Raw genomic sequence first — 19552 nt, forward strand, 5'->3', positions numbered from 1 at the left:
TCAAAAGCTCATCTCACTCATCCCCAGAAGTTGGGCCTATAAAAGCTCAGACCTTCCCCACCGTGTCTCTAACGACATTACAGCGAGGCCGCGAATGATTTTGCGGCGGATGGGAACAGAAGAGTCAGGCCAGGAGGAAAAAAAAAATCGCTTCACTCGTGTTGAGCCGCACCTGGGATTATGGCTGGGAACCAGGATTGCTCTTCTTTGTCCTTCCAGCACCTCTTAACCCATCTGGAGCCCCCCTTCTTCCAGCTCAGGACTGCCCCCTACTCCGACTGTTTCCACAGCTGTGACCTACACTGGGTGCAGAACCCTAGTAGCCAGAGCATTAATCCACGAGGCCCCTAATGCTTCAGGCAGGATAAGAGAGCCAGGGGCTGTTAGGAGATGGAAGGAATCCGCTGACGAGCCTTGGTTGTGCTACGGACCAACTGGACAGCTTTGTCCAGCCTCCCAGCTGCTTCGAGCCGAACCACTGCTTTCACACCCTTGTTTCTCTCTCTCTCTCTCACACACACACACACCCCCCTACAAAGACAAACTTTATTAAAATTCTGAACCGGCATTAACAGCAGCAAGAAAAATAAACTCTGGGTGCCGAGAGCTGGCTTTCCGCAACAACAGGGAGCAGGAAATAAAAGGGGCGCAGCAACAAAAAAATATTTAAAATTAAACTGGGAATTGCCCACCGTGGCCATAACCTCCAGCAGTTATGCGGCTTATAGGCAGTGCCAAGACCGATTGCATTGCACGGGCTTCTCCTGCAGACCATGCATGTCCCCACAGTCTGATTATTTTGCAGCGGCGCCTAGCACAACAATGAACAACAAAAGCTTGCTGCTCCAACATTACTTCATGGGGAGCGAGCAGGATCTGGGCCCTGCGGAAGCACTTTCCCCAGAGGCACCAGTCAAGGGCAGTTATTGCTCAGATAGTTGCATAGAGATTGAGGAGCACCCTCCCCCCTGCCCCCCCCATTGTGCTTAAGAGAAGGCCTGTCAGCCAGGCCATGCCAGCCAGGCCCACATGCCTCCCATGACAGAGGAAGAGGCTGGGACGCAGTTTGCTCCGAGTTCAGAGCTAGAAGTGTGGAGGGGACAAGCAATCCAGGCCAGCTGCAGCCTACCCCACCTACGGCAGGCGAGCAGCCAGCCTTGCCCACTCACGCCAGCGCCACAGGCTCCAAAGGGTTAACTGAGCCCTGGGGCACGTTCCAGCCCTCAAGCAGGAAATGCCCGGCTCTCCTGTATGTGCCAAGTTCCACACAGGCCTGGTCCCCTTCCATTTTCACTCTGGCTCACAACCAGACACTGTGCATAGTCACACAAGCCCCACACAGGGCCATTGTCATGAAATGAACCCACATCAGGTGAGACAGGACAGTCCTGCCCGGTGGCTCTACACCTCAGCGGCTTTCTGCACTGGCTCAGTGCTAAGGCACAAGCAACCTGCAGGTTTTCAGGGTTCAGTGAGGAGGTTGGGGGCCAGGAGCTTGTTTCGCTACCAAGAGAAACTTCTTGGAAACAAAGAGAGAACTCTGCGACCGGGGGGGGGTTAAAGCAGCGATCCTGGGGAGACTTTCAGAAGCACCCAATTGACTTAGGCGCACGAGCCCTGCTGGAATCACTCAGGTAACTTCAGAATCCCACCCTTCGCCCCACAGCTCCCATTAACTACAACGTGAAGCGAGCGTCTGAATGGGCTACGCAGCATGGAAAGCCTCAGGCACGGCCAAGTCCCTGCCCCCGTGGTTCAGAACCATCTGTTCCCAACACGCCTTTGCTCCCGTAAAGAACCTGCGGCGTGAACTAGTCAACGCCAGGCTGCGGGCTCGGCTGCAGCCCCTCACCTGCCGTCACGTTCACCCCCCACATCTAGGCTCCACCCAGCCAGATCTGGAGAGAGTTGTGCCAGCGTCTCCCTCTGCTCCCTGCTCTTCAGGTCCCAATTCAGGGACTTGCCCTTTCCCAGTGCAGGCAAGCCCCCATGGGCTTCCTGCCCCACACAGAGCTCAGGCTCCCCCCTGCACGCAGGGAACCCAGGCTAACGGCACTAGCTCCCTGGCTCAGGGGACTGGACTCCTCCAGGGAGCAGCAAAGATGGAAGCAGGTCAGGAAGGAGCATCCCAGGATGTGCCAGGCCACCCAGCCGCTTGCAGACAGGTTAGAGGGGACGTGGAGCCAAACCAGAGGCTGTGGGGGACACGGACACCTCGCCGTGCACCACATTAGCGTGGGACTCCCTAGGCAGAGAAGGCTGAAACAGTCAGGCCTAGAATAGGGGCTCAGAGAGCCCTGTGAATGATGCTGACAGGGTAGCGACGAGGGCACCCGCTCGGGCATTAAGCGGGTAAAGCGTCTCTGGCTACGAAGCACTGTGGACGTAAGTAAATGAACCACAAACAAAGCAGGTGAGAAAGACACATTCAGACACAAATCCTGAAGCCAGAGTTTTCCCTATGTCCACAGGGAGACGCTCAAGGATGCTGGGCCTAAGTGGGGCCGTTAGCGGTCCCAATCCTGGGCCGCACCGCCAGGGAAGCCAGCCTGGCACTCCAGCCACCGGCTGCAGGGGCACAGCCCAGACCAAATAAAGTTCTGCACCAGGAGACTGTGGGGAGGGGTTGGCAGTGCAGGCCCAGCCGCCTCTCCATGTGCCACTCTCGCTGGCTCCTGCCGTGCCTGTAACCGTACGGCGCCCCTCCGCTCAGCCCCTTTGGGGAGCCAGGGGGGCTCCAAGGGCTGACCGCCGCGAGGCCTCCGGTCTCTTTGGCGTTCGTACGAACGGAAGCCGTTCCTGCCCCTGTACCCATTACTGGGCGGGGAGCTGGCAGCCCTTCCTTGCAGGAGGAGGGGAAGTCAGCTGCCCTGCACGCACCTGTCACTACAGCAAGTCTAAAGTTCTCCTCTTGTGCAAACAAAGCCAGCTCCCAGTGCGGGGAGGAAGAGATCAAGTTGCTGTCCCCACAGGCAGCCAGCCTCTTCCCACCACCCCCATGCCAGCCTGCAAACCAGCTAACACCCCAGCCCGCTGACAGCCAGCAGGGGGCAGCAGTCCAGGAGCCGTAGTCACAGGACAGTGAGGTGGGGGCAGGGGCCAGTGGAAAGTGGGGTTATTTTTCCTGCTGGGGACAGGATGCACAGAGAAAAGGGGCTGAGTTCTGCAGTTGGGCTCAGCTCAGCACCTGAGGCGAGGGACCCCTGCGCCCCAGGAAACCCACCCTGCTACAGGCAGCGGGCTGAGCGCTCTTGCAGCCTGTAGGCATGCCAGCTGCTCATCACCATCGCCCTGCCATCACCCGGGTGCTGCCCACCTCCCCTGCAGCTGAGACCCAGGGGAGCGGGAGAATGAAATGGTCTCTGTGGCTGAACAAGGCCCGGAGCGCTGCAAGCAGGAGACAGGGGGCGATTCACCCCGCATTATGGGCAGCACGAGTCCCATGTGGACACTGTGCCCTACAGACAACAGGCCTGTGCAGAGCCCTCCTACCCCACAGAGACCCTGCTCGGGTTTGGGAAGGCTGGAGGGGGGGGCTTTCCCAGTCCAACTGAAGTCAGGCTGGGGGTGACTCAGACAAGCAGCCCCTATTCCTCTCTGCCCCATACAGGGCTGCGGGAAGCTCTGCTGGCAAGCTGCAAAGCAACGTGTGGATTCCCCAGAAGGGAAGTGCCCCCAGAACACCCCTTCTCTGCCCCTCCTTCGGCATCTCCCCCGCTGCGGAAAGCTGGGAAAAGGACAAGAGCCGTACAACAGGAGAGGGACCAGGTCTGGTGCCAGCCAGAGGGCAAAGTGCTGCCAGGTTAGATGGGTGGAGTTCAATCCCCTGACTGCCCATGTCACTGGCTCCAGCTGGAGGCGCTGCCAGCCTGGCTGGCTCTGGTGCACTCACACAGACAGACTGGGCTTTATACACACACACACACACACGCGCGCGCGCGCGCGCGCTCATGGGGACGCTCGGAGAGCAGTGATTGTACCCCACGCCGGCAGGGTGCCGCCGCAGCTCCACCACCAAATCCATCCACACGACTCCCTCACTCGGAGCCCAGGTGGTTCCGGGACACGGAGAACCCCGCATGACCCTCCCCTTCGAAGGAGTCGTCTTCGTCTTCCTCAAAGAGCTGGTCCTCCACAAACAGGCCCCCCAGCCCGTACTCCTGCTCGTGGACAGAGACCTCGTTCGGGGTGAGGTGGGAGGCGCCGCCCACAAAGTCGGCAAACCTGGAAATGAACAAGGATGGAGAGCAATTAACTTTCACTGTGGGAAGACAGGATACAGGGCTAGATGGACCACTGGCCTGACCCAGTATGGCCATTATGTCCCTTAAAGGTCCTAGACACCATTAAGCTTCAACCCCCACAGGAGAATTAGTAACCCCATGGGGAAACTGAGGCACAGGGATGCGGGAGTGATTGGCCCAAGGTCACACAGAGCTGGAACTAGCACTGGTGAGTCCTGCCTTGCTGTCCCAGCCACCAGTCCAGCCCAGCCCACTAGGGTCGCTTAGGCATGGGCCAGGCCAGTATGAGGAGCCAGCCACCTGGCCGATCAAAGGCTCAGCTGCTCCGGGCCCTGCTAACACATATCTGAACGATGCTAGCCGGTGATAGCACAGTCAGGACATAGACTGCACCTGGCACCCCCAGGAGTTTTTACACCCCTGGCAGGTACAGAGTGTAGCTGCAGGCTGCCCTGCTGGAAGAGTACAGATTGCCCCAGTGAGAGCGCAGCCAGCCCTGCCCCACAGCCACGTCAGGCACCCCCAGACGTGCGCAGAGCCATGGCCCCCTGGCAGGGGGCACTGTAAGGGGGTTGCTGGCGCCCCCAGGGCGTTTTACCTCTTCGGAGACTGGATGCGGGAAACCACAGTCCAGGCAGAGAACTCTGGGCTGCTGCAGTATCCGCGCAGCTCCTCCAGGGCCCTGCGCGTCTCCAGCTCCCCCTGGAGCCGGTACTCCTCCTCGGTCAGCAGGCGAGGGGGGCTTGGCTTCGCTGTGGCTTTCTGCACCTTCCTGCCAGCAGAGCAGTGATGTTAGCAGCAGTTCCCCGCCTCGAGGCTGCGCTCAGTCCCTACAGAGAGCTGCTGGAGCCTCTACGGGGTCAGCGCTCAGGGCTGGGGGGGCACCTGAGAAGCTAGAAGCCTGATGCAGAAGTTACCGGCTGGAATCCGCTGGCCTGGGCTAGAGGCTCCGAATGGATCTATGAAGCCCTCTGCCCACCTCTTTAACTCTGCCGAGCCCCGCTTGGAAGCCGGCTTCCCCACCAGCACCAGAGGCAGAGAGCTGGTCACCGCTCCCCCAAGAGGGGTTGACCCCATCATGCCCCAGAATACAGAGATACCCCCAGACAGCAGCGAGGATACAGGAGAAAATTCAGTTCTTAAAGACCAACATCCACCAACAAGCAGGTGTTGGCGCCACACAGTGGCCAGGTTGGGTTGGACAGTTTAGCTGAGGCCATAAAGTCTAACTGGCCTCCTGACCCTTGGCCAGAGACCCCTCCGGTAAACGATAAACGTCCAAGCATGAGCAACTGACTCCCGGGCTCAGGTTTCATGCAACCGATCCCTCCCTCCCCACCCAGCGTCAGCCAAAACCAGGCCACGTCTCTGGCTTGGGAACTCCCTTTTTAGCCATATGCACCCAGGGCCTCGCATCCCCTACTCTCATTCAGCTACACTATGGCACAGCCGTCCTGTTAACAGAGCCAGTCGGCTCCTTAGCCTGGACCAGACTCCTTCTACTTGGCCGTTGGCTGCCTCCCCACCGGCAGTGGCTGGCCTAGACCCTGTGGCTGGAGCAGCCGGCGCGCCCGGAGCTGTGGAATCACCTGTAGGCAGCAGAGAGCCACTGGACAGGGTACTCCAGGTTCTTGGTGCAGACGGCAATGGCAATCAGCGCCAGGGCAATGGGCCGGATTTGGATGCCCAAGTATATGAGCAGCAGACCTAGGAGCTGCAAGCTCCAGGTCAGCAGGTTGATGTTGCGCTCGTTCTCCAGCGGGCCGTACCGGTAGCAGACGGCGAAGCTGGCAAAGCCCACCAGCAGCACGTAGCCTGGGTGAGGGAAGTCAACGGAGGCCACTATGAACAGGATGGACACCCGGCACCTCCACCTCCTTTCGGACCCAGGGTCCCTCACAGACTCATCAGCAAGTTCATGGCCAGACCCCCTGTGAAATCAGCCAGGAATTCCACGCCTGCCTCATAGAACGAGGAGTGCACGGAGCAGGAAGGGCTGGAAGCATCCTGACCATTGGTGCAGCCCGCTCCGGGAAGTGCTGAGCACAGCCACGCTGGCCGTGGTCAATGCAGCATGCACCATGTAACTGCTCCTTCCCCATCCCCTGTGCCGCCGGTGTCACTGCTCCTACAGTCCCGGGTTCCTTCCTGGTCAAATGACTCTAAATCCTATTTGGACAGGGGCTGCTGAGTTCAGCTCAGGTGGCTAAGCTGGGCAGATCTGCAAGCAGTAAAATCCAAGGTGCTGCTCAGACAGGCCCCCTGCCCCTCCTCCCACCACACTTTCCTGGAAGTGGCCGATGGCAGCTGACCAACAGCCCCGTTTGTAGCCGCATAGAAGGCAGACGGGTGTGGAAGTCCCAGCATCTCCTACACCACCGTCATACAAACAGGTGAACCGTCCTTTGCGTAAGGCAGCGGTAGGTGCCGAGACACACTCACCCAGGAGATATTGCCAGTACGACTTGCAGATCTCTCGTAAGTTTCTGAAGACCAGCTGGATGAGGTAGAGGGAGAAGGACCAGCCTCCCACTAGGATGAAGTAGATGGGACTTTTCTAGGGCAGATGGAAAGACGTGAGAACAAGACAGGTGCTTCCACGTGCCTACTAGAGCCAAACTGCCGCTGTTTGATGTTCATCCCCGGGAAAGATGGTTTGCTAGACAGGCCCTATGTCAAAGGGCAGCGTAGCCTAACGGGCCAGGTACCGAACCTGGGTTCTGTTCCCAGGTCTGTGGGGCTCTGGTCCTTGGCCACTTTCCCCTCCCACCCCTTGCCTCCTTCGACTACAGACTCTGCCTATCACTCACTGTGTGGCCTCAAGGGGGCCCTGATCTCAGCGGGGTGCTACCATACACGAGCCAGACCGGGTGGGTGTTCTTCTGACCCGTCCGCTCCTCTCTCCCGATACCCAGAGCACCTCCACACTGTGGTGGCGGGTTTTTAGCACTAGCGTGTGCCGCTGCATACCCACTACCACCTGTGTGAGCTACAGCAGAGTGTGATGGTTTAACCACTGACTATCTTGCTCAGAGCAGGGGTTAGACACCAGAACCACCATACCCCAGCATTCCTGCCTCTTATGCCTGGGCACTGAAAGGCTCTTTTGAGTTTCCCCCCAGCATAGACCGGATCCGAGAGCCTTAGAGGGCGGGAGTTTGTAACCAGATTCCCAAGTTACAGCAGTTCGGCGTGGTCCTTGAACCAGCCAGTCGCCGAGTGGTCAGTTCCAGCTCCATCGCACCCAGCAGCATCCAATTCCCAGCCTCACCTTGGGCATCACCTTGGCCATCATGTAGATGAGGATCAGCAGCGAGGCCAGCATGCCGATGCTTATCCCAGCTGAGTAGTGGAAGAGCTGACTCCTGCGGAGATCACGCACGGCGGGTGAGTTTGAGAGAGGTCCGCTCGCACATGCACACGCCGAACAGAGCTTCAGGCAGACACACCCAAGAGAGCAGGAAGCCAACGTGCCTTCCGCCTCCGGATCATTAAAAGGGAACTAGGGTGGTGTTCGCTGTCTTGGTAAGAGCGGCCTGCGCAAAGCCAAGCTCCATGGAGTTACAGGCCTGAGCCCAGGGGATTTAGTGCTGGGAGATGATCCCCCTGATTTAACTGCCAGGACACCAGACCACAGCCCAAGAGCTGGTAGGCGGCCCCCCAGCTGTGGATGTTAGCAGCCCCTGGTTTACATAGCTATTAAGGGACAGAGACCAGGCTGGGGCAGGCACCGCTCCGAGGTGCCCCATTGCACCTGGCCACAGCAGCATCCCTGAGGTCGCGTTTCCTCCGTGTGGCCCAGACAATTAACACAGAGACAGGGTGGCCGAGTGCGCAGGGCAGCGGGTACGGTACACGCAGTGGTCTGGTCTTCCAGCAAGGGGCGACCCACCTGCTCAGCAAATCCCCGCAGAAAACCAGACCCAGGCCCAGGCCGGAAAGCAGGCAGAGCATGGGGTCAAACCCTAAAAGAGACAAGACAGCATCAGAGAAGCCCCCAGCCTGGTTACTTTGTGCTGGAGCCCACGTGACAACGTGGCTCGGTCCCAGTAGTCCTCGGGGAGCAGCTGGGACATACCCAGCACAACATACGGAGGCACACCCCTGAGCTGGATATGCCTGGAGAGCTCCGTGGTGTGAGCACTGGCCTGCTAAACCCAGGGTTGCGAGTTCAATCCTTGAGGGGGCCATTTAGGGACCTGGGGCAAAAACTGGGGATCGGTCCTGCTTTGAGCAGGGACTTGGACTAGATACCTCCTGAGGTCCCTTCCCACCCTGATATTCTACGATTCTATGATCCCGTCTCAGTATAAACGGCCCCAAGGCCCAGACTCTGGATAAACCTGATGAATCTCAGACCAAGGATTCAAACACGGCTTTGCTGTGGGTGGACCAAACTGACCTGGGGCTGGAGGAAACGGATGGGTGCACCCCGCTTCTCTTCCAGAGGCGTACACAGCCCATGTTGGGCAAGTGCTTCTCTCCCACCCTCAGCCCCTTACCCACACCCCTCCCAAGCAAAGAAGGAACTAGTTCAGTCATTAGACCTAGGGCTAACACGTGCTACAACGCCCTATAACAGATCCCTGGTACCGCCAGGAGCCCGTTCTAGGCCCAAAGCAGCTGGACCAAGCTCCCTGCAGAGTTGGGTGCCACCACCTTCTCCTCAGATCTCCTCCATTTCTCCCAGCGGCCCAAAGGGCAGTTTCAGGGTGTTCACCCTGACACCCCCGTGTAAGTCTAGCTGGGTTCTTCTAAATAACGTGGCATCCGGCAGTAGCCAGGTAACCCTAACTCTGCGCTGCTGAATGGAGCAGGTGGAGCACATCCTCAGCAAAGCAGCATGAATTGCACCTCCTTCCTTGAGCAGGCCTACGAAGCCCCGAGAGGGGCAGCCCGAACCCCAGCATGGCTTACACCGGAAGAGGATGACGCTGTAGGTGGTGTTTGTCTCTAGTAACTCTACTTTCAGGCAGGTTTTCTCGCTGTAGAGATCCACTGGGATGTAGGTGTCGTTCAGCTTCTCTTTCAAGAGGGAGAAGAAGAAGTTCCACATGTTGAACTCCTCCAACTCTTTCAGCTTCTCCTCATTTTCCACCTGGGTGACACGGATCATCTTGTTGCTGACGACTCGGATCTGCAGACGGGAGAGGAGAGGTACTTGCACACCCATGCTGCACTGCAGGGGTGGACATAACGGGGTCTTCGACTAAGCCAGCGCAAGGGAGACAAAACTAAATGGGGATCGGAGCTGTGCAGCTAACGGCTAAATATTGCTTAGCACTTTGTGAGGGGCTTCCCATATGTCAGCTCGCAGTACATGGCGCAGGTTTGTTCCTTTCCCTGATCAGTGGTCTCAGGACAATGAAATCACTGCTAATCTGGTGAGAGTGCCAGAAGAGGTGGCCTTGGAAATGCTATTAGAGATACAGGGTAACATTTCCAAATTCACCGAAGTGACAGTCAAAAGTTCACTTTGAGTTTGGAAATGTACCTACTGCTAGTTTACCAAAGCGGTTAGACCAGTGGCTCTCAACCTTTCTAGACTACTGTACTCCTTTCAGGAGCGGGATTTGTCTTGTATACCCCCAAGTTTCACCTCACTTAAAAACTACTTTGCTTACAAAAATCAGTCATAAAATACAAAAGTATCACAGCCACACTGTTACTGAAAAACTGCTTCCTTTCTCATTTTCACCATGTAATTACAAAATAAATCAACTGGAATATAAATATTGTACTAACATTTTCAGTGTACAGTATACAGAACAGTATAATGAAGTCATTGTCTGTATGAAAGTTTAGTTTGTACTGACTTTGCTAGTGCTTTTTAGGAGCCTGTTGTAAAGATAGGCAAATCTCTAGATCCGGTGCCATACCCCTTGGAAGAGGTCTGCGTACCCCCAGTTGCCAGTAACTGACTTCTCAGGAAATGTATCCACATCCTGCACCTGCATGCCTACAATCGCCTTCACATCTAAGCTCCAGACTCTCACTCAAGGCCTCCTTTTCTCATCAGCAAGGACCCTAGCCATGAGCATCTAAAAATGTGAGTTACAAGAAGAGCTGGCCTCAGACATTTTCAGGGGACCAGTTGAAGGATGAGGGAGGATTTCAAGGCACAGGACCAGCAGCAAGAAAGTCTAGAGTGTTCCTACCTTTGCCGCTTGCTTCCTGCGTGCACTTGCAAGTCACTTCCCCTCCCCTCCCCTCAGTTTCCCCATCTGTAACTGGGGAATAATGCTCTCATCCGGGGTCTGAACTGAAGTATCCTTGTTAAAATTGCTGAGTCTCTCAGATGGAAGGAGCTTAAGCGCTGATTGTACAAACTTCTCTCAATGGGCTTGTTTTATTCATTCCCTGACATGCTCGTCAGGCAGTTTCGCCTTTGATAGCTTTATGGAATAAATTACAAAACCCATGGTTCTCTGATGCGGTTCCTTCCCCCCACCTCCGGTCAGAAGAGGCTGATGTGAAGAACAGCGCTGCAGATCTCGACAGTCCGAGAAACCATGACACGAAGTGTCCTGACAAACACTTGCCACTTCTGCCACCATTAGATGCAGCCTCAGGGCAGCCACCGTGAGAAACTAGGACAGCGTCTGCCCGCTGTGGTGGGGGAGATCAGGGTGACAAGGGGCGTCAGGGGGAGGAACAGCCTGCACTGATGTCTGATGAAGCCTTGAGTATCACTATGAACACTGGCCCTTTGATAGCCCCCGCATGCCAGCTGCCAAACAGCAGTTCCTCTCGTTTTTCCTACCCTGAGTAGCCCCCGGGGCTCCTTTGCCTGATGAGCAGCAGGGCGACACTACTTTGCGCCTACGTCTGACACTGCTGGAAACAGGAGCCTTACGGCTGACAGCAGTGTCTCCTTTAGCCAGCGACATGGAGGCCTTCCCCACCAGAAAACGCTCACCTGCAGCAGGCCTTATCCCCGGTTTCCAGCTGACACCCAGAGAGCTTAAGTGACTTGCTCAAGGCCACACGAGTGAGCGGCAGGGTGGGGGGAAGAGAACCCTGAACTCCCGACGCTCAGTCCATTGTTTCAACCACACCACGACACTTTCGTCCAACGGTGGGAATAGAACCCAGGAGTCCTGAAACCAAGCCTGCTGGTTCTAACTACTACAATGCATTCCTAGGATATCTGTGGCTGTTTTTTGGCCTTACTGTGCTCTCTCCTGCCTGTACAGCCCCTAGCACATTCTGGCTACTAACCTCATATAAACCACAGGATGAGAAGGGCAAGGCACAAAGGCTGGGAACATATCTGAGACTGGCCAGCAGCAGGAGCACTCAGACACAGGTAGGGGTCAAAGCAAGAAGTTTCTGTCCAGGAACCAGCCCTTATCTTGTTGCTACTGCACCCGCCCCAAGGAGAGGAGATAAAGAGATAAGGGGGTTTGGTCTGAGAGGTTCTTTCGCTGGTTCACACAAACCCGACAAAGCCTCTTTCATTCAGACTCTTGGCTTGAATGCAAATAATGGGGGCGGGGCAGCAGAGAGACGCAGACCTGGTTTTAGAGTAGCAGCCGTGTTAGTCTGTATTCGCAAAAAGAAAAGGAGTACTTGTGGCACCTTAGAGACTAACAAATTTATTAGAGCATAAGCTTTCGTGAGCTACAGCTCACTTCATCAGATGCAGACCTGGTTTTGCAGCAGCAGGCAAAGCAGGCACTGGTTCCTACCTGCATCCGGGTCCAGATGTCGTGCCATTTTGGGGTCACTGCGTTGGTGTAGCAGAACTGCCGCGGGAACATCAGATGGTGCACATGCCCTTCTTCAAGTTGGATCACCGACTTCTCAGCACCTTCTTTAGACAGGGGAGAGGGATAAGAAAGATTTAGTAACAAACTAGACCCGATGCAGCTATTCCCATCCGTGTCTGGGAGCGAGCCTGTCCTGTGTCCGGCACAAGACACGGGGGTGGAGGGAGTTCACTTTCCTTTCATTTAAAAGAACTGTGTTTGTTTTGATATAAATTCAGTTGATTTCACAGGGCCCCTTCCCGAACCTTCAGCACACCCTGATGAGGGAAGCTGGAAGTTTTGGCATTTATAACAGGTGGCCCCCGGGGAAGGGGTCAGAGATCAGGAGATGGGCACTTGAACTGGGTGTTTGGGCTCAAAGCTCCTGAGCTACAGTTTCAGATTGTCTGCAGACTCAGGAAGGCATCCCAGCAGCACTTCACACTCAGCTTGTGTTGCTACAGGTTTTCTTCACACTCACCAGGGACAGAAACAATCGTGGGTGGCTTGTTTTTAAGGGGAGACTTAGAACCTAGAGAACATTCCCGCAAGCAACAGGTGGATTTCATGTCTAGTTCCACAGCCCCAGGACTCATGGGACTCTGGCAGAGAGTTCTCTGGGAGTGATTCTGTTTAAAGCAAGAGCAAACACTTCCCCCGAAACTAGGGATCGGGCACTCGCTGATACCACCAGCACCAAATTAGCTGTCCTGGGAAGGCCAAGCTCAAGGGAACCACCAGCCAGAGACTAATTGCATGGAGCCTTCCTAAAACATGAACTTGATTCTAAGCTCACTCGTGCAGTTCCACTGACTTCTGTGCAATTTCACCTGATTTACACCAACACGACAGGAGGATCAGGGCCCAGTGTGCATCCCACATAGACCTCATTAGAGTTTACATAAGAACAGCCATACTGGGAGAGATCAGTGATCCACTTAGCCCAGTATCGTGCCTGACAGTGGCCATCTGAACAGGGTTGGGATTTGGGAGTCACCCAACATTTTTCCCCAGTGATCTCCTCCCCAAGAAGCTCTGAGCCTGGCGTTCTTTGGCCCTCCACGTGTGTTGCAAGCACACCCACTCTGCGAGACACAGCCCTGGGGGAATTTATTCAGCAACCACATCGGTGAGAGAAATTCACCAAGTTAAAGGCCAGAAGGGACCAATGTGGCATCTCCTGAATAAAACAGGCCCTAACCTCCCCGTATTAGTTCCTGCTTCAGGTCCAATGTCTGTGACTGAAGGAGAATGTGGGGGGAGGGGGGGAAAATCCCCCATTTATGCCAGTACTGAGTCCTATAACTTGTGAGGTGAACTAAGGACCATTTTCACTCAGCGGGGAGAAGGAAACACTCATCAACGTCAGCTTCACTCCTGGAACAAGGCCAGATGTAGCTTTACAGTCAACTACAGCCTTAGACCATGCCTCAGTTTACCTTCTCTGTCATAATACAGTGCCACTGTAGGTAGAGGATGGCGGTAGAAAGGGGAAGCATACTGGAGTTCTGATCAGCTAGGAGGGTGGCCATTATTTTTGGTCACTATAAGTAACTTTGTTCATTTAAAAGATATTCCATTGAACTCCTCCTGTTTTATAACTGGCTTGGTATCTGTAAGTGCCTTTGCAAGGAGATAGTCCTCTCCTCTAGCCTTCTTAGGAAAAAGCCAAACTCCAGGCTTTCATTGATGCATGCGTGTATTGTGGAGAGAGTCCCGAGTCTCTTTTCTCAACAGGCGCACATAGCTCCCACAGAGATGGCTCAGGCATATAGAGTCACTGTAGAGAGTGGGTGTTTGAGTAATGCTGTGTGACTTTAAACTATTTACCAACGTGCTCAAGTTCATAGAAAAGTGTTATTCCCCAAGAGAGGAGACATTAGACAGAGTAAAAAAAAAAAGAACACACACACACAACATTAAGCTACCTAAAACTTTAGTAGGGAAAGAACGTGACCTACATTAAAAATCGCTATGCTACAGTCACTATGTTGTGTGACCAGACAGCATGTGCCGCTCACAAGGTTTAATGGATGTTTGTTAATCCTTTGTGCTAGGCATAGCTCTGTTCACACTGAACAAGGCACCTTTTACACACAGCCCATTTTTTAGCAGAGGAGCAGTACATGCCTAGACCAACGGCAGTCATGATAATACATGATTTAGTTGGGGATTGGTTCTGCTTTGAGCAGGGGGTTGGACTAGATGATCTCCTGAGTCCCTTCCAACCCTGATATTCTATGATCCTTAGTGGTTAATAATAATACCACACTTATCTATAACACTTTTCATCCATAGATCTCAAAACACTTTACTTTTATAGATGGGGAAAACGAGGCACAGAGCAGGGACGCGATTTGCCAGAGGTCACCCAGCAGGCCAGTAGCAGAGCCAGGTCTCCAAGGCCCAGTCAGTGCCCTACCCACTAGGTCACACTGCCTCCCGAGCGACATTTTTGGGGTTTCCAATCAGATACCCTACTCCCTTCTCCACCAAGGTAAACAGACTGGCGAGCCTGCTAACCCCGTGACAGAGCTCATTGCCATTCAATCCACTCTCTGCTCCCCAGAGAAACTAACAGTCACACAAATAGAGAAACACACTCCCACAGAAGCTAACAGCACCTTTGGCGCATCGTCAGGCATTTAGAGAGGCACAAACATAGCCACGAAGTGAGATTATCACAAGAAGGAATTGGCACTCTGTTTATAACTCACAGTTCAAAAAGAGTGGCCCAGAAGCAGAGATTTGAATGCACAAATTAACATGGTTTTGGACACACCACACACCACCATCCCCACACACACCCAGCATCCTAAACTTCTCAGTTAACACAAAACACAATAGATTTAACTTTTCCTTTCCTCCAGCTTTGAAGTGGGAATTTTCTGGAGTCTTCTAAACAGATCAAAAGCCTTGGCTTGTTTTCCTCTAGCTTCGGCATGTGTAGGAAGCACACACAGAAAGGCATCCTCCTCCCAACCAATGAAAGTAGTTTTGCCACCTCTGACACTTCCATGAGCGTAGCGCCTAGAGGTCATAACTAAGACTGAGGTCCCATTGTGCTGGGCACTGCACAGGCAGTGTCTGGCTCAAAGAGTTCACGGTCTCAACGAGAGAAGGAGTGGGTGACAAAGAATCATCATTTTACCGCTGCAGAACCAGGGCATAGAAAGATCAAGTGACTTAAAAGGAAATCTGGGGCAGAGCCAGGAGCTGAACCCAAGTGCCAGTTCAGTGCCTCACCCACCAACCCACGCTTCCTCCGATCTCTGCCTACCCTGCACAAAGACAAATCAATCAGTTTGTGTGGAGAGGGAATACAGCCAACTAGAAAGGATCATCAGATACTTGCATTATGGTGGCACCTCAAGGGGACCTTGTCGGGATCATTGGTTGATGGTACAAGGTGCTGTGCACTCATGTGGTGAGGCCCCCTGCCTCCCCACCAGTGCCAACATGTCCCCCATCCTCTGCCAACATCCTCTTTTATCCTGCGTCATTCCCATCCCTCGAGTCCCCCCATTAAGGAGCTCAAGATTTATTTGGAATGGAGGCATTTAAAAAAGTGCATCATAAGGCACTTCAGGTGACTCCCCAGACTATGCTGTGATCCTGCCCCGCCCTGCCAGCGCCCCACCCAGCCCCATGCCACCTACCAGCACCCGCCTGCCAGTGCCCATCTGCCCCCCCAATCTCCCACCCCAACTCACCGGGGGTTCACAGTCTCACTGATTTGGGTCCACTGCCCATAAGTCTCTCCCCACCCACAAGTCACTGCACGTGAGCCCCAAAGAACAGCCTGGATCTGCTGGCAAGCTGGGGCAGCAAGTGCTAGGATTTTTTTGGGGGTGGGGTGGGGGGAGAGAAGGTGGCAATTTAACACAGCAGCAGGCGGTGCCGATGAGATTACAAGGAGCTCCCAGGGTGGGGTGACAGAAGGGGACAGAGCAGGGTGATGCGGATTTACCTGCCGCCTCCCTGCACAGGGGCAGCCAGTGGAGTGGGGGCGGGAGAAGAGAGAAAGGGATTCAGAAAAATCACAGTTCCCCATGGGCCTATAGTCAGTATCCCTCTGGCTCACCAACACGCCACACCGGGTGCCCTCAGGAAAGGCCCCCCCCCACCTGCCCCACTCCCCAATATGTGCCACTCCCACACCCTGACTCTGGGCCTCCCTGGGTTCCCATCCATCCCCTGTCCCTGTCTCCCCTCCCTTCCTCATACCCCAAGTCCCAGCCCCCCAGTGCCTGCACCCCAAACCCCAGGTCCCTCAGCCTGTCTCACCCCAGCCCCCAGTCCCTGCCCCCCAATTCTCCCACTCCCCATTGCTGTCCCACCCCAGTCCCTGCCCCCAGTGCCTGCACCCCACACCCCAGGCCCCTCAGCCTGTCTCCCCCAGCCCCCAGTCCCTGCCCCCCAATTCTCCCACTCCCCATCGCTGTCCCACCCCAGTCCCTGCCCCCAGTGCCTGCACCCCACACCCCAGGCCCCTCAGCCTGTCTCCCCCAGCCCCCAGTCCCTGCCCCCCCAATTCTCCCACTCCCCATTGCTGTCCCACCCCAGTCCCTGCCCCCAGTGCCTGCACCCCACACCCCAGGCCCCTCAGCCTGTCTCACCCAGCCCCCAGTCCCTGCCCCCCCAATTCTCCCACTCCCCATTGCTGTCCCACCCCAGTCCCTGCCCCCCAGTGCCTGCGCCCCACACCCCAGGTCCCTCAGCCTGTCTCCCCCCCCCCCAATTCCCTCACTCCCCAGTCCCTGCCCCCACCCGGGTCCCAGCCCCCCAGTGCCTGCGCCCCCCGCCCCGGTCCCTTGGGGCCCCCGGTACCTGCTGCGCATGCGCATACGCCCGCGCCCCCCACCAGCGCCAGCAGCACCAGGGTCCCCAGGAACCGCCACCGCCCCGGAGCTGGTTTCATCCCTCCCGCCATGGCCGCGCCACGCACTTCCGCCCGCACCGTCATCAGCCCTCCCGAGCAACCAGGAAGACGGGCGGGCCGCGGGCCTATAGGCGCCCAAGTCTGGAGAGACGTAAATTCCCGCCTCCTACCAACCGCGCGGGCCGACAGCCCTCTCAGCCTATCAGAGAGCGTCTCAGGTCATGGCCACGCCCAGTTTCCGCCTACCCCTAGTCACGCTGACTGACACGCCAGACAACCTATCATAGGACAGCTTGGCCCATAACCCTTAGACCGGCCCTCGGTAACTAATCAGTCCCATAGTAACTCTTACACCCGCCCCCTAGCAACAACGGCGACTGACAGCTTCCCCAGTATATCAGAATACAATACAGCCCATACACTGACAGCAAGGCTGATTGACAGGCCTCTCCACCTATCACGAGACGACTTTGCGCCATGGAAACGTTTAACTCATGGCTGCCCCAACCGATTGTAGGGTCCCTCGTGGGGGGAGGGGCTGGGTTGTTATTGTAGGGTCCCTCGTGCGGGGTGGGGCTGGGTTGTTATTGTAGGGTCCCTCGTGCAGGGAGGGGCTGGGTTGTTATTGTAGGGTCCCTCGTGCAGGGAGGGGCTGGGTTGTTATTGTAGGGTCCCTCGTGCAGGGTGGGGCTGGGTTGTTATTGTAGGGTCCCTCGTGCAGGGAGGGGCTGGGTTGTTATTGTAGGGTCCCTCGTGCAGGGTGGGGCTGGGTTGTTATTGTAGGGTCCCTCGTGCAGGGAGGGGCTGGGTTATTGTAGGGTCCCTCGTGCAGGGAGGGGCTGGGTTGTTATTGTAGGGTCCCTCGTGCGGGGTGGGGCTGGGTTGTTATTGTAGGGTCCCTCGTGCAGGGTGGGGCTGGGTTGTTATTGTAGGGTCCCTCGTGCAGGGAGGGGCTGGGTTATTGTAGGGTCCCTCGTGCGGGGTGGGGCTGGGTTGTTATTGTAGGGTCCCTCGTGCAGGGAGGGGCTGGGTTATTGTAGGGTCCCTCGTGCAGGGAGGGGCTGGGTTGTTATTGTAGGGTCCCTCGTGCAGGGTGGGGCTGGGTTGTTATTGTAGGGTCCCTCGTGCAGGGAGGGGCTGGGTTGTTATTGTAGGGTCCCTCGTGCAGGGTGGGGCTGGGTTGTTATTGTAGGGTCCCTCGTGCAGGGAGGGGCTGGGTTGTTATTGTAGGGTCCCTCGTGCAGGGTGGGGCTGGGTTGTTATTGTAGGGTCCCTCGTGCAGGGAGGGGCTGGGTTGTTATTGTAGGGTCCCTCGTGCAGGGTGGGGCTGGGTTGTTATTGTAGGGTCCCTCGTGCAGGGTGGGGCTGGGTTGTTATTGTAGGGTCCCTCGTGCAGGGAGGGGCTGGGTTATTGTAGGGTCCCTCGTGCAGGGAGGGGCTGGGTTGTTATTGTAGGGTCCCTCGTGCGGGGTGGGGCTGGGTTGTTATTGTAGGGTCCCTCGTGCATGGAGGGGCTGGGTTGTTATTGTAGGGTCCCTCGTGCAGGGTGGGGCTGGGTTGTTATTGTAGGGTCCCTCGTGCAGGGAGGGGCTGGGTTATTGTAGGGTCCCTCGTGCAGGGTGGGGCTGGGTTGTTATTGTAGGGTCCCTCGTGCGGGGTGGGGCTGGGTTGTTATTGTAGGGTCCCTCGTGCAGGGAGGGGCTGGGTTGTTATTGTAGGGTCCCTCGTGCAGGGAGGGGCTGGGTTGTTATTGTAGGGTCCCTTGTGCAGGGAGGGGCTGGGTTGTTATTGTAGGGGCTCTTGCATCAAGCATCTGACCACAACGCCCCCTTTTCCAAGTCCTTCCACCTCCTGCCTGTGCTTCACTGCACTGGGGGCAAGCGACTTCCCCCCTCCCGCCCTCTCCTCAGAGCCCTGCCCCTCCCTGTCCAGCGGTCCCAGCCTTGTCCGCCTGCCCGCTGCACACAACCCTCCCCATGCCATCTCCCACGCTGCCCCACAGGCATGGAGCGCCTGCCTTGAAACCGCCCCTCTGCGCCGCTATGAGGGTCCCTCCCCCCCCCCCCCCCCGCACGGGCTGTGACGCAAGAAATCAGCCAGCCTGTGCTGGCGCAAGTGGGTTCTTCCTCCATCTCTTTGTGAGTCGATATATATAGCGTGACAATTGTAGCTATTAATACAGCCATCACATCCGATTGAATGCCCCCCTTCCTCCCATGTGCCCGGCACAGCCCACCTGGCTCCTGCAGCCCCCGGCCCGGCAAGCTCACGCGTGCCTAGCTCCCTGCACGGGAGTAGTCATGTGTCTGTAGGATCGGGGCCTAAGCTAATCAGCATAGGCACCGTGGATAGGACACTTGAGTTCTATGCCTGTGACCTTGGGCAGGTCCTTTCCCCCTTCTGTGCCTCAGTTTCCCCTTTCTTCTGGTCTCTTAAAGTGTGTCTTCCTCTGTGCTCAGACAGTGCCTAACCTACTAGGGCTCTGACCCTGACTGAGGCCTCTGGACACTGCAGACCGCTGCCAAATAATAAAGAGATCACACCAGTAGATCAAAGTGGCGGCCAACGTGTCCCCAGTCCCACTCCCTTTTGCTCTGGCTCATGGTTCTCTCCCAGCCTTGAATGGAGTCCCAGAGGCCAGGAGATTCTCTGACCATCTCCCCAGCTCACCACGC

At 56.2% G+C, this 19552-nt stretch overlaps 1 protein-coding gene across 4 annotated transcripts; it reads right to left on the reverse strand.

The window, feature by feature from the left end:
- Positions 1-532: 532 nt before the first annotated feature.
- Positions 533-17000, reverse strand: NEMP1 (nuclear envelope integral membrane protein 1). 4 transcript variants are annotated; one of them, XR_006278344.1, is made up of 10 exons: positions 16826-17000; positions 11936-12057; positions 9162-9381; positions 8137-8209; positions 7516-7609; positions 6687-6801; positions 5834-6059; positions 4843-5016; positions 2042-4224; positions 533-1998 (listed from the first exon to the last, which is right to left on the reverse strand). XR_006278344.1 is itself a non-coding variant. In XM_043506529.1 (9 exons), exons 1-9 carry the CDS (start codon positions 16959-16961, stop codon positions 4038-4040), a joined length of 1347 nt encoding a protein of 448 aa, XP_043362464.1. In that variant the 5' UTR covers positions 16962-16965; the 3' UTR covers positions 533-4037. The 4 variants fall into 4 exon arrangements, 2 of the variants coding, with proteins under 2 accessions (XP_043362464.1, XP_038235149.1); XR_006278345.1 differs by having other exon boundaries at positions 6687-6796; positions 16826-16965; XM_043506529.1 differs by having other exon boundaries at positions 533-4224; positions 16826-16965.
- Between the last annotated feature and the right edge of the window lie 2552 nt (positions 17001-19552).

This window comes from Dermochelys coriacea, chromosome 20 (assembly GCF_009764565.3).
Source record: "Dermochelys coriacea isolate rDerCor1 chromosome 20, rDerCor1.pri.v4, whole genome shotgun sequence".
In the NCBI taxonomy this organism is placed as follows: domain Eukaryota; kingdom Metazoa; phylum Chordata; order Testudines; family Dermochelyidae; genus Dermochelys; species Dermochelys coriacea.

Coding starts and splice junctions, on each gene's coding strand:
- NEMP1 (XM_043506529.1), bottom strand. CDS start 16,961: ATGACGGTGCGGGCGGAAGTGCGTGGCGCGGCCATGGCGGGAGGGATG. Junction 8,210..9,161: donor CAGCGTCATCCTCTTCCGGT/GTAAGCCATGCT, acceptor TGTCTCTTTTAG/GGTTTGACCCCATGCTCTGC. Junction 6,802..7,515: donor TGGCCAAGGTGATGCCCAAG/GTGAGGCTGGGA, acceptor CATCTGCCCTAG/AAAAGTCCCATCTACTTCAT.